General features: G+C 39.1%; 1 protein-coding gene across 1 annotated transcript; it reads right to left on the bottom strand.

Annotated features, from left to right (window-relative positions):
- Positions 1-4,894: 4,894 nt before the first annotated feature.
- Positions 4,895-8,393, bottom strand: LOC137099361 (zinc finger protein 358-like). Its single transcript, XM_067476106.1, has 2 exons — positions 8,128-8,393; positions 4,895-7,055 (listed from the first exon to the last, which is right to left on the bottom strand). The coding sequence occupies exons 1-2, from the start codon at positions 8,318-8,320 to the stop codon at positions 5,998-6,000; spliced, it is 1,251 nt and encodes a 416-aa protein (XP_067332207.1). The 5' UTR covers positions 8,321-8,393; the 3' UTR covers positions 4,895-5,997.
- Positions 8,394-12,568: the final 4,175 nt, after the last annotated feature.

Here is a 12,568-nt window from a genome sequence, read left to right as displayed (position 1 = left end):
AGTGAATGAAAACAAGGGATTTGCAGCCAAATATTAAGTTTTATTTACTTTAAAAGAAATACTTTTGCTTACCTAGAACTTATAAAATGATGGTTTTACTTTTACATTATGGGGTACTGAGTGTTGAAAAATGAAATAATGAAAAAATAATGCAAACAACTGTACTATCAGCAACATAACAAAATTGACCAAAAGACAATAGGTTCCAAAAACTTTCTGAATTCACTGTAATAAAATTTGAAATAAAAATCTTAAACTAAATAAAAATCTGATTCCAGATGTCAAAGTTCATGTTCCTACACATTAGTTATTTTGTCAGATTACTGAGTGAACTTACTTGACCCACTCCACTCCGTTTGACATCTCATCAGTCACTTCTGATAACATCCACTTCCTAGAACCGGATGTCATCATGATCAGATATCCTTTGATTAACTTTTATTTTAGTTCTGCTCATAAAACTGTCACACTATTCACTTACACAGGATAAAACTTTGTGTTCATGTCATTGCAATATAGAATTCGTTGCACTAATTCGTAATAAATGAATTAGTGCTTAATGCCTTAATTGTTTCCATCTTTAGACAGAAATGGCAGCAACAATTCATTACAACTTTATTTTTTTTGAACTGTTTATCCATCAAATGTTAGAAAATTGTAAATTAGATCCTTTGTCTCATCAGTGTCTTTTATTCAACCCTCAGTCCAAATAGTTGATCATCATATACAATAACAAATGTAAGTGTAACTAATCCCACTTTGTCGGATTTTGGCCTCAGATCATCATATCATCACTTCAGGACAATATACATGAAGCAAAGAAACAGTTTGTTAGAAAAAGTACTGATGCAGAAGATAAAATAAAAGATCTGCAGTGTTGAAGCATCTGTTAGGGGTATTTAATAATCTGTTAAAGAGTAAATATTGTTTATTGTCTTTAGTGAATGTTCATGTAGTTCAAAGTGGTCTGAATCTGAACATCTGATAGTTTCACAATATGAGTCATCAGCCTAAAAGTTATCCTTTAATCACGGACATGTGATTGCTATTGATATCAAGTATCCTTCCTCAGAAATGGATCGTGTCACACCACACAGATACTGACAGAGATGAGGTCAGACGTTTTGAAATATTTTGACAACACAAATGCCGTGTGTGGGATTCAAAATACCACGAGCCAAGTAAAAGGAATATTTTAACTCCAGATTTTCTTAATATCAAAGTCGTCCCAATCCAGAGAGTTATGTCCAAGTTATTCTCCAGATATGATATTTAACCCGGACCACATCATATACGGGTCATAACTGAAAGTATCCAGACTCAACAGTCTCTGGATTCCAGGGTATTTTGCACAGCAACCCTTATGTTACAGTCTTTGGCATTAGTTTAAGTTATTTTCACCTTTCTTTTGTATTTTTAGTTTGACGGAATTTAACTTGTAAAATCAATGGATTCTATTGCTGTTATTTTTATTTTTATTTTTTTGCAAAAAAAACAAACCAAAACACATTAATACAAAGTAAAGATAATGAAAAGATGAACCACACAATCTTTGGTTTGTGCAGCTTCAGTTCAGAGAACCACTTATTCCTGTTTCGCACAGTTTCCCACTAGACTCTACAAATCAGCCTGAAAATATTCCTAGTGGTGAGAGCCGACACATTTCTAAATTAAAGTACAGATTTTTTAAAAAGCTAAATAAATAATGTATTGTTCTATTAATAGTATTGCAGCACTTTTTCCTCCCACCGTTTTATTGGGATCATACAAATGTGTAGAACGTCAGCTCGGCTCCTAACCGTCCTTTACTTACGTCAATAATCGCAACAGCAGCCTGAGTTTTCTCTCTCTTGTTTTCAAAGTTCACATTTGGTAGCAGAGCAGAGCCACAAGACAACAGCTTGAGCATGTTCACACTTTCTCTGTCTCTGCTCAGTGTCAGATAACACGCACACACACACACACGGACACACCTGTCAGCGGGGCAGGAAATGTCAGTCTGCGTGACTTCACCATGGTATGTCTAGTTTGGGGAAAACCAAAGATTCAGCAGCACCTCAACATTTCTGTCAACTCACTATTGAGTTTTTTGTTTTTGTTTTTTACAATTAGCACTGTCTGATCTGAGAGATGTGACCAAAAACATCTCTTCATTATTGCTGCAGCCCATTTAAGAAAGGAGATACGCATTTAAACCTGCTCTAACAGTTTGCAGCTTTTTATATATTCAACTGATCTTCACCTCTCTTTTTCACAAATTGCATGTGTTCAAGAAATGAGGTCACACAGGAAATCCTTGCACTATAGTAGCCTGCTTACTGTAAAATCTGTACACATGCAGCAGCCAGAACGCACATATATGCTCTTTGCCTTATTTAGTCATTTAACTTAACAGTTCTCGTGTAATCAAAGGTTATCTTGTGCTAGTTTCAGTTTTAGTCAAACGCTGAATACACTTATTTGGATTATGATGTATCTTTTGGTGTAAGTACATTTCATACTTTCACACCACCACTCTGCTGTCACTGAAATACTTATAATTCTGTTTGCACATAGTGTACTGCATGTACATTATCCAAATCCTGACTCAGGAGAGACCAGGTTTAATGAATCCCTTATCCTGAAAAGAAGTTTTCAGGCTTCCTTTTTTTCCAGAATTTCACATCTTTATTAGACCATCAAAGATTAAATTCTGATAACACAAGGACTCACTTCAGGTTGTTTGTGATGCTCACAGAAATGTTCCTACACTTCTACAACAGTTTCTGACAATGATTGTGTTAAAGGGAAAGGTATTGTAATTCCAGCTGTCAAAACACTAAGCCAACATTACCTCACCTCTTGAGAGGACTACATTCAGTTGTTTTTGCATTTTCTAAACCAGTCAAGACTATTTGTTAGCTACAACAAATACAGTGCCTTCAAAGGGAAATTAAATAGTCAGGCCACTTCATCTGTGTTTGCTGTACAGTGACATTTACCAACTATTTCAGTTTTAAATAACTGTATTTACATCCAGGTTGATTACCTTTTGTATTTTAAGAGACCAAAAGCACTGGAACATGTGACTGAGGTTGTCCTTGTTGCATAGCTGTGTCCACTGACACTGACTGTCTAATAATTAATAGTTCTAAAAGCACACTCTTTATTTGGCCTTGGGTTTTAGGATAAACAATCGGATAAAACACAAAGATGCGGTACTTGTGAATTGGAGGAACATAAGCTATTTTGAATCTAAAAGAAGAAGGAAAAACTAAGATGTTACAAAACACACTGAGCACAGCCAGGACAACAATTTAAAAAAAAAAGGAAGAAACCATTGGTGTTCTGAGCTACATACACAGAAATGGAAAACAACAGCAGCTGATGACAGAAGCTTTGCTTGAACATCCTCCACGGAGCGGGGATGAAGGTTTCACAATCCGCCATTTGAAGATAATATCATGAGCAGAAATACAGAGCCCACACATCAAAATGCAAACACCTGATCAGTGATAAGTATCAAAAAGTTAAATTGGAAGTTGCACAAAAGTACAGAGATTAGCCACAAAAGTTCTGGAACAAAGTTTTTTGACCTGATAAAACCAAGATCAACCAAAGTGTGGAGGAGGAAAAGATCTGGTGAGGATGCATACTCATCTGTGAAGCTCAGTGTAGGTAGGTGTCATATTTGCTGCATGGCTGCTTCTGGACATAATCTTTATTTATAATATGACTCGTGTTTGTAGCAGCAGAATGAATTCAGATGTACTGAAATATTGTCTCAAAAGATACAGAGAAATGCAAAACTAAGGTGGAGAAGCTTCATCGTGCAGCAAGACAATAAAACTAGGACTTCATCCGAGGGAAACAAGTCAATTGTTTTAGACCGACTGAGTCATTCACTAGACTTTAACATGAATTTGAACATGAATTTCCCCTGAGAGATTAAAGGGAGAAAGCCCCAAAAGAAAGAAACCAACAAGTGACTCACAGGCTTGATTTAGTGAATGAAAACAAGGGATTTGCAGCCAAATATTAAGTTTTATTTACTTTAAAAGAAATACTTTTGCTTACCTAGAACTTAGGTGATTTCATATAAAAGGTGCTGTGTTCAGTCTTGTCTCATAAATCTATATGCAAGCACATAATTTTAAAGTTCTGAACATGTGAAAGTCATGTGGTCATATGTCAAATCCAAACATCTGCTGTTTAAAGCTTCTCAAATATGAAGATTTGTATTGTTTTATACTTATGTATATCTTTTTTAGTTTTGGGGCTTCTGGGAAAACTATTGTCATAAATTTGGATGAAATAAATCCATAAATCACAAAGAAATGATTTTGCAGCTCTACAGGTATGTAAGTACTATACTGTATGTACAAACACTGACCTGTTAATAACACATCATCCTAAAATGTACAAATTGTCTGAAGGTGGCAACTCTGTGGGATATTTTAGGATGGTCTGGTGCTTCTGAGACAATACAAAAAAAATGTCCTGACGAGATCTCCTGTCATAGAGCGTCTGTGATAAAGTCATTTAAAGCATCTGCATTAATAATCCACCTGAACCTGTGATGAGCTGAACAGAAACTGAATTTATTAATGATGATGGTAAAAACAGCATTAACTTCTGTAATATCAAGAGCCAGAAATCAACACTGTCCAAACTACATGTCAAGACTTCAATTCATCATCGTGGGTTTGTCTCTACAAGTCTGTGTCCTGCATGTGCACATTGAGTGGGGGTCCGGGTTTCTTCAAAGTTCACATTTCTGAATCAGTTTTTTGGATGATGATGATGCCTTTAAATTATAAAAACCTTTCCAACTGCAGCAGAGACACTTGGATTTTTTCTTTTGTTCCAAAGCCAAAGGAAACAAATGGAGTCTTAAGTCATATCCTCAACAATGTGTGGGCAAGTTTAGTCTCCTTTATTAGGTTTAAAAACTTGTGGGGACATGGTAACAAACATTCTGATACCACTGCGTTACAGACTTTAACAGGCTGAGATATGACTCAGCTGCTCTGTTTCTCCAATCATTTACGTCAATGTAAAATGTAAGAAAGACATAAAAATAAATGAATAAATAAATAAATAGAAAGACATGAGTGATGTTGGTGCAACAGTGTTGTTGCTTAATCGTGTCTTAGTAAGAAAAAAAACAAGTGCTTTAAAGGTGCTCAGCAGGAGGAGAGAGATGAGCAAGCCGGACTGTAAATGTTATTCTGGATCCATCATCACTCATGGATTGCAAATACTGTGGAGGTTCAATGGGTGATCTGTGCTGCTTCTCCTGAAAAGCAGAACTATTCTTCAAAAATAAATTTGTTTTCTTTATCCTGTGCAAAAACCAAAAAACAAAACAAAAATGCAGCTAAATCACTGTATCACAAGCCAGTGAGCTATGAAAATGTAGTGTGTCATGCATCTTATGCCTAATCCTTTTTAAATTTCCAGACCCCAAATAATTACGTCTCACAAAGTGTGGACAGAATTATTTGTTATAGGTACTGTACTTGCTGAAGGTTAACACACAAAGTTGTCTTTTCATAATTTTAAGTTCATCTAATGTGTAAAAACAAATTTAAAACGTTTTTGCACTTATTCACCATGTGAAATTCCTTATCATGGTAATTTGCCTTCTTGGCAATAAACATATTTCTGATTTTGTTCTAACAGGTATTATCATGAAGTAATGTTACATTTAACAAAACCTTGCTGACCATGTTCTTTGATGGTCTTATACACGTACTGACATAATTTCAGCTTGTTTTCTTGTAGCCCCCATCTAGTGGCCATCAGGGGCATTATATGCAATGGTTGGTTTGCATGATAATACACATAGGAAACTACAAATATACAGATATACAAGTGTACATTTCTAGCCCACTGGCTTGCAATAGTGCTGCCCTGTCTGAATGGCCAGTCACACACTTCTATTCAACATTTCTACTGAGTGATGTGAATCGGAGGCGACTCTGCGGCAGCCAGATTCTCTCTTTAACTGACCGTTCACGTGTTAGCCACAAAGCACATGTCCTTCTTTAAATGTATCTGCAGGCCGCTGGCACTGGTGAAGGACTTGGAGCACTGAACGCACCGATACGGCTTCTCTCCGGAATGTGTGCGTTTGTGTTTCTTCATGGTGTCTCCATCACTGAAGGTGCGGCAGCAGTAGGGGCAGCTGTAGGGCCGTTCCCCTGTGTGGATGCGCAGGTGTCGCCTCAGGTTTCCTCTCTGACTGAAGCTCTTGGAGCAGAAGGTGCAGCGGTGCGGCCTCTCGCCCGTGTGCGTGCGCAGGTGTCGCCGCAGGTCGGCCGACTGTGCAAAGGACTTGCAGCACCACTCACAGGCGTAGGTCTTTCTTTTCTGTTCCAGGTGGAGGCGGAGGCTGCTCGCCTGGCCGAATGCCTCGCCGCAGCGGGGGCAACGATGAACAAGCTCAGGGACATAACCTGACACTATTGCATCATCAGCTGTAGCTGTCAGCTTCTCTTGAGGGGATTTCTTGTTTTGATGAGCCTCATGTCGTTCTGCACGCACCACCACTGTTCCATCTGCGTCTGTTCTCTTTCTGAAGCTCGACTCCTCCACTGCAACATGAGTGTGTTGTGGCGCTGTCAGAAAGTCTGCGTGACCTTCTAGTTCAGTCACTTTGTATTCCTCAGGTTCAGCTTTGATCAGAGCCGGGGGTCGAGGTTCCTCTCTGATTGCAGGAACAACGACATGGACTTTGGGGCACGAGACAGAAGGAGGATTTATGGAGGAGTGAGAAGGAAGAGGTGAAGCTTTCTCTGCTGCCTCCTGCTGAGGATCTGGCTTCAGCATGGGTTCCCAGGACTCAGTGGGCTTGATTTCACCCTGCAGGTGAACTGGCCCTGGGGGAGTCTCACTCTGGACTGACAGTAACTGCACAGGCACCACCTGCTCATGCCTTGGTTTGGCTGAGTTGTCCGGTAACTGTCTGGGCTGGTTCAAGGTGGAGTCTGGCTCCTCTGAGCGAGGTCTCGGCTCTGGATCATTGGGTTGCTGCTCAGGACCAGAAAAACCCAGACTGGACCTGGTGGACCCTGGAACAACACGTAAGGAAAAAAACGTAGAAATACCTTGAAATTAACGACAATTTCCTCGAGTGAACCAAACAAATAACAATGGATGGACTTGGCTCTTCTCAATCGTGGACACACTACAAAGCCCAAGTTCAGTTCAAGTGTCAGTTTTCAAAATATGGATTATAATCTTCTGAAATCATCACAACAGGTCAAAACTATTCTCAAATAAAAGTTCACAGACTGACATATTCAAATGACTCTTTTTTCAAACAAACAATCTAAAGTTGTCAGTTTTCTTTCACATAAGACAAAAATTATACATAAACTCACACTTTAGTAGAACAAATAAGAGCAATTTTGCAAGTGTACAAAATAAAACACACTAATAATGAATAGTTTATCAAAATTGTTGCAGTTAAACATCTGTCATTTCATTATTTTAGCCCTAGATTACCATTCATTTTACATTTGAATCACGCAATGTGCCACCAAATGATCCTACAAACTAGAAACGATTCCCATTTTACAGATGTTAGTGTCTCGTTCAGTGTAAGCAGTACTTGTATTGGTGGCCAGGCGTAGATAAATGTGATAGATAGAAGTGAACAGAATTCCCTTTTCATGGATTCGGGATTTAACCTTTCTGAAACTTTGTTTCACTGAAACTACTCACTTTTTGCAGTAGCATGTGAGCTGTTTAAGTAAAACACACAGCTCGTAACAATAAGAAACAATAGCATTTTTTGGGGGGATCAACAGACTTTAAAAGGTAACACTTGTTATTGCTTGCTGAGCTTTAAATCAACATCTCTTTCAAATGCCGAATCTGCACTTTCGACATCAAGCTGATTCACTGAGCTCATTGATGGAAAGTTCCTTATTTCAACAAGCAAAGAACAAGCATGTTCGAATCCTGGAACAGGTGCCGATGGTAAAAAGCAGAGCTTAACAACACGTACACATTTTTAAACCCGTGTTTTTGTCGGTATTTAGCGTTAGATCCATGAGAACGATTTAACTGGGCACATTTGTTCAGCGCAGTTTCGAACGCGGTTCACTAACGGAGCTACACAGCTAGCTCGGCCCTTACTCAGCCACTCGGTCTCGGCCTCCAGCAGTAGGATGTCCCGCAGCTGCCTCCGCAGGCTCTCGTTCTCTCGCTTGGTTCTGGCGGTCTCCTCCCTGTACTCGGTCACCGTGTCCTCCACCACGTCAAGGATCTCTTTAACCACCACCGTGAGTCGCTCCGTCAGATAAGCGTTGAGCAGCTGGAGTTTGGTCATTTTGATTTTGGAACCATGAAAAACTGCGGCTGTATCTCCACCGGAAACAGAACCAGATAACAACAAACGAAAAAGGAAACGATTTCATTGCTGTGCGGCAACGACTTATTTCTTCACAATAAAAGCTTTTCAAAAGCATCTAACTTGACTAAAACCTTGTTTGCATCACATGCACGTATGTATAAAACGGAATTTAATATGTTATTGTATAATATGTATATGTATAATATACATACACATGCTAATGTTATATTGGCATCAGCTTTAAAATACTTAAAATTTTCTTATCCCCAGACTGATTTCAGTGTCATGTGGGCACATTGACATGAGGCCATGAGGAAACGTGAACCACGAACCCTGTAATTGATAAACTGATTGGAAATTCTAGCAGAAGAACTATGAACTATGTATGGTGAACATGGGGCACTGCTCACCTCCTAACAGAAACATAGTGGTGGCAGCATCATGCTATGACATTGCTGAGTAACACAGACAGGATGAACCTAAGCTCCAAAGCACATGGGATCTGACACTGGGAAGACAGTTCACCTTTTAGCATGACAATGACCTGAAGCATACAGCCAAGACAATGCTGGAGTGGATCGGGACAAGTCTCTGACATTTATGGTCTATTGTACTAGTTAGTTGTAATTCAGATTGTAATTCATATGTTGGAAATTTCAAATAGAACAACCCTTCAAGTCAGATCTCTGAGTGGGAAATTAGATGAACCTGAGCAACCACAACCTCAAAATTTAATTTGGCTGCTTTGTTGCCACAACATTATTTATGTACAAAATACAGCATAGTGCTTATGGACATGGTATTGTTTTGGTAAACTACATGGCCGTCATTACACCCATCATGGGTACATTTCAGCAATGAGGGAACACACTAACTGTAACTCCAACGAATAGGTTGGCGGCTGTATCCACACACACACACACACACACACACACACACACACACACACACACACACACACACACATATATAAATACAATTTAAAAAAGTTGGGACAATGTGAATCTCTTCAACCCATATTTTATTCACAATACAACATTAAAAACATAAAAATGTAATATAAAAATGTTGAAACTGAGATATTTCCATTTCATGGAAAATATTAGCTCATTTTGAATTTGATGGCAGCAACACAGCAACACCACAGGGGCAACAAAAGACTGGAAAAGTAATTGCTGCAACTCAAAAACAAACGGAGGAGCATTTGATAACTAATTAGTTTAATTGGCAACAGGTCAGTAACATGACTGGGTATAAGAGGAGCATTTCAGAGAGACAGAGCCTCTCAAATGTAAAGATGGGCAGAGGTTCACCAATCTGCAACAAAATACCATATTCCAACTAAGCTGCTCAATGAAGCTTTACCTTTAATAGATACGTTCATATTAGATATCATCAATCTATCTTTAGAAACAAGCTATGTACCACAGGCCTATAAGGTAGCTGTAATTAAACCATTACTTAAAAAACCCTGTCTTGACCCAGATGTTTTAGCCAATTACAGACCAATATCTAATCTCCCCTTTATTTCTAAAATAATTGAAAAAGAAAACAATTATGTGATCCCCTTCATAGGAATAATTTGTATGAAGACTTTCAGTCAGGATTTAGAGTTCATCATAGTACAGAAACAGCACTGATAAAATTCACCAACGATCTTCTCATGGCCTCAGATAATGGACTCATCTCTATACTTGTTCCGTTAGATCTTAGTGCTGCATTTGATACCATTGATCATAACATTTTATTACAGAGACTGGAACATGAAATTGGGATTAAAGGAACTGCACTAGGTTGGTTTAAATCTTATCTGTCTGATAGATTTCAATTTGTTCATGTTAACGAATAATCCTCCATGCACACAAAGGTTAGCTATGGAGTTCCACAAGGCTCAGTGTTAGGACCAATACTTTTTACTTTATATATGTCTCCTTTAGGCAACATTATTAGAAATCACTCCATACATTTCCCCTGCTATGCTGATGATACCCAGCTATATTTATCTATGGAACCAGATGAAAAAAATCAGTTAATCAAGCTTCAAGCCTACAAGACATAAAGGCCTAAAAGGCCATAAAGTCATAGTATTTGGGCGCAAAAATCTCAGAAATATGATGTTCAACCATATTGTTACTCTAGATGGCATAAATCTGGCCTCCAGTACTGCGGTGAGGAACCTTGGAGTTATTTTTGACCAGGATTTGTGCTTTACCTCACATATAAAACAAATCTCTAAAACAGCCTTCTTCCACCTACGGAACATTGCCAAAATTAGGAGCATCCTGTCTCAAAGTGATGCCGAAAAACTGGTCCATGCATTTGTTACCTCTAGGTTGGACTACTGTAATTCCCTACTTTCAGGATGCCCCAGTAACTCACTAAAGAGCCTTCAATTAATCCAAAATGCTGCAGCAAGAGTGCTGACTGGAACTAGCAAGAGAGATCATATTTCACCTTCACTAGCTTCTCTCCATTGGCTTCCCATTAAATCTAGAATAGAATTTAAAACCCTGCTTCTTACATATAAAGCTCTGAATGGTCAGGCTCCATCATATATAGAAGACCTCATAGCACCATATCATCCCAGTACACAACTTCGATCTCAGAATGCAGGCCTACTTATGGTTCCCAGAATGTCCAAATATAGAACGGGAGGTAGAACCTTTAGCTATCAAGCTCCTCTCCTGTGGAACCAGCTCCCAGTTCAGATTCGGGAAGCAGACACCTCTCTACTTTTAAGTCTAGGCTTAAAATCTTCCGCTTCAATAAAGCTTATAGTTAGTTATAGTCATGGTGCTATAGGCTTATACTGCTGGGGGACCCACCCCCCTAATTCACTGAGCTCCTTTTCTCCTCTTGACCCTCTCGCCTCTCCTCTCACCCCGCAATTGTCACCACTGTATGTCATTAACTCTGTGTTTTCTCCCGTAGTTGTCTTTCTCCTTCTCTGTCTCCCTCTCTCTGTCCCTTTCTGCTGGTGTCCCCGGGCTGCAGCTACTGGCCCTACCAACCTGCCAGATGTTTTCTTGTTGCTCTTTTCTTTTCTCTCTTCACTTTCCACTCACTCCAACCGGTCGAGGCAGATGTCCGTCCACCCTGAGCCTGGTTCTGCTGGAGGTTTCTTCCATTAAAGGGAGTTTTTCCTCTCCACTGTTGCCTAGTGCTTGCTCAAGGGGGGACTGTTGGTTTCTCTCCATACATCTTTATAGTCTTGACTTTATTCTGTAAAGTACCTTGAGATGACTTTGTTGTGAATTGGCGCTATATAAATAAAGTTGAATTGAATTGAATTGAATTGAATTGAAACTGAATCTAAAAATAGTGGAACAATTTCAGAAAAAAGACTTTAATATGTTTAATATAATCCCACCATCTACAGTATATAACATCATCAAATGAGGAATCTCTGTGGGCAAGGGACAAGCCAGAAGGTCAAAACTGGATGTGGGTGGTCTTCAGGCCCTCAGGCAGCACTGCATTAAAAACAGGCCCGATTCTCTACTGGACATAACTGCATGGGCTCAGGAACACTTCCAAAAATCAATGTAGAAACCATGGATGCTGTGTCCTGCGGACTAAAGAGAAGTGGGCCCATCCAGCTTCTTATCAGCGGACAGTTCAAAAGCCTGCATCTCTGATGGTGTGGGGTTGAATTAGTGCCTATGGTGTGGGGAGCTTACACATCTGGAAAGGCAGCATCACTGCTGAAAAGTACAAAGAGGTTTTAGAACAACATTTGCTCCCATCCAGACAATATCTCTTTCAGGGAAGACTGGTTTCCTCACTTCCTAGACATTTACAGACAGTTGTTAAAAGAAGAGGGGATGCTACAAAACGGGAAACATCACTTTTTATATCCTCTTATATCCTTCACAAAATCAGCAACAGTGTGTGCAGATAGTGTCATTAAGAATTGTGTGTAATGTCAAATTGCAATTATTTCAGATGGCTTTTGAGAATAGAAAAAAAATTTGTATTCAATATTCTCTGTCCAATCTAAATGTCTTACAAATGTTAACATTTTGGCCAACAAACATAACTATTGGCTAGTAACTTTGGAAATCCACTAGCCACAGTAGCTGGGGAGAAAAAAAATGTTATATCAAGCCCTGGAAAGTGCAGAGATCTGATGAAGATTGAGGGGCTCTTTCAGGAAGAATGAGATAAACTGTCTAAATCCAGGTATAACAAGCTTCTAGAGACACAAAGCTCTATCCGCTGCCA

This window comes from Channa argus, chromosome 15, assembly GCF_033026475.1.
Source record: "Channa argus isolate prfri chromosome 15, Channa argus male v1.0, whole genome shotgun sequence".
Classification (NCBI taxonomy): Eukaryota; Metazoa; Chordata; class Actinopteri; order Anabantiformes; family Channidae; genus Channa; species Channa argus.
This window is presented reverse-complemented; position numbering and strand designations above follow the sequence as displayed.

Coding starts and splice junctions, on each gene's coding strand:
- LOC137099361 (XM_067476106.1), bottom strand. CDS start 8,320: ATGACCAAACTCCAGCTGCTCAACGCTTATCTGACGGAGCGACTCACG. Junction 7,056..8,127: donor GGCCGAGACCGAGTGGCTGA/GTAAGGGCCGAG, acceptor GTGTTGTTCCAG/GGTCCACCAGGTCCAGTCTG.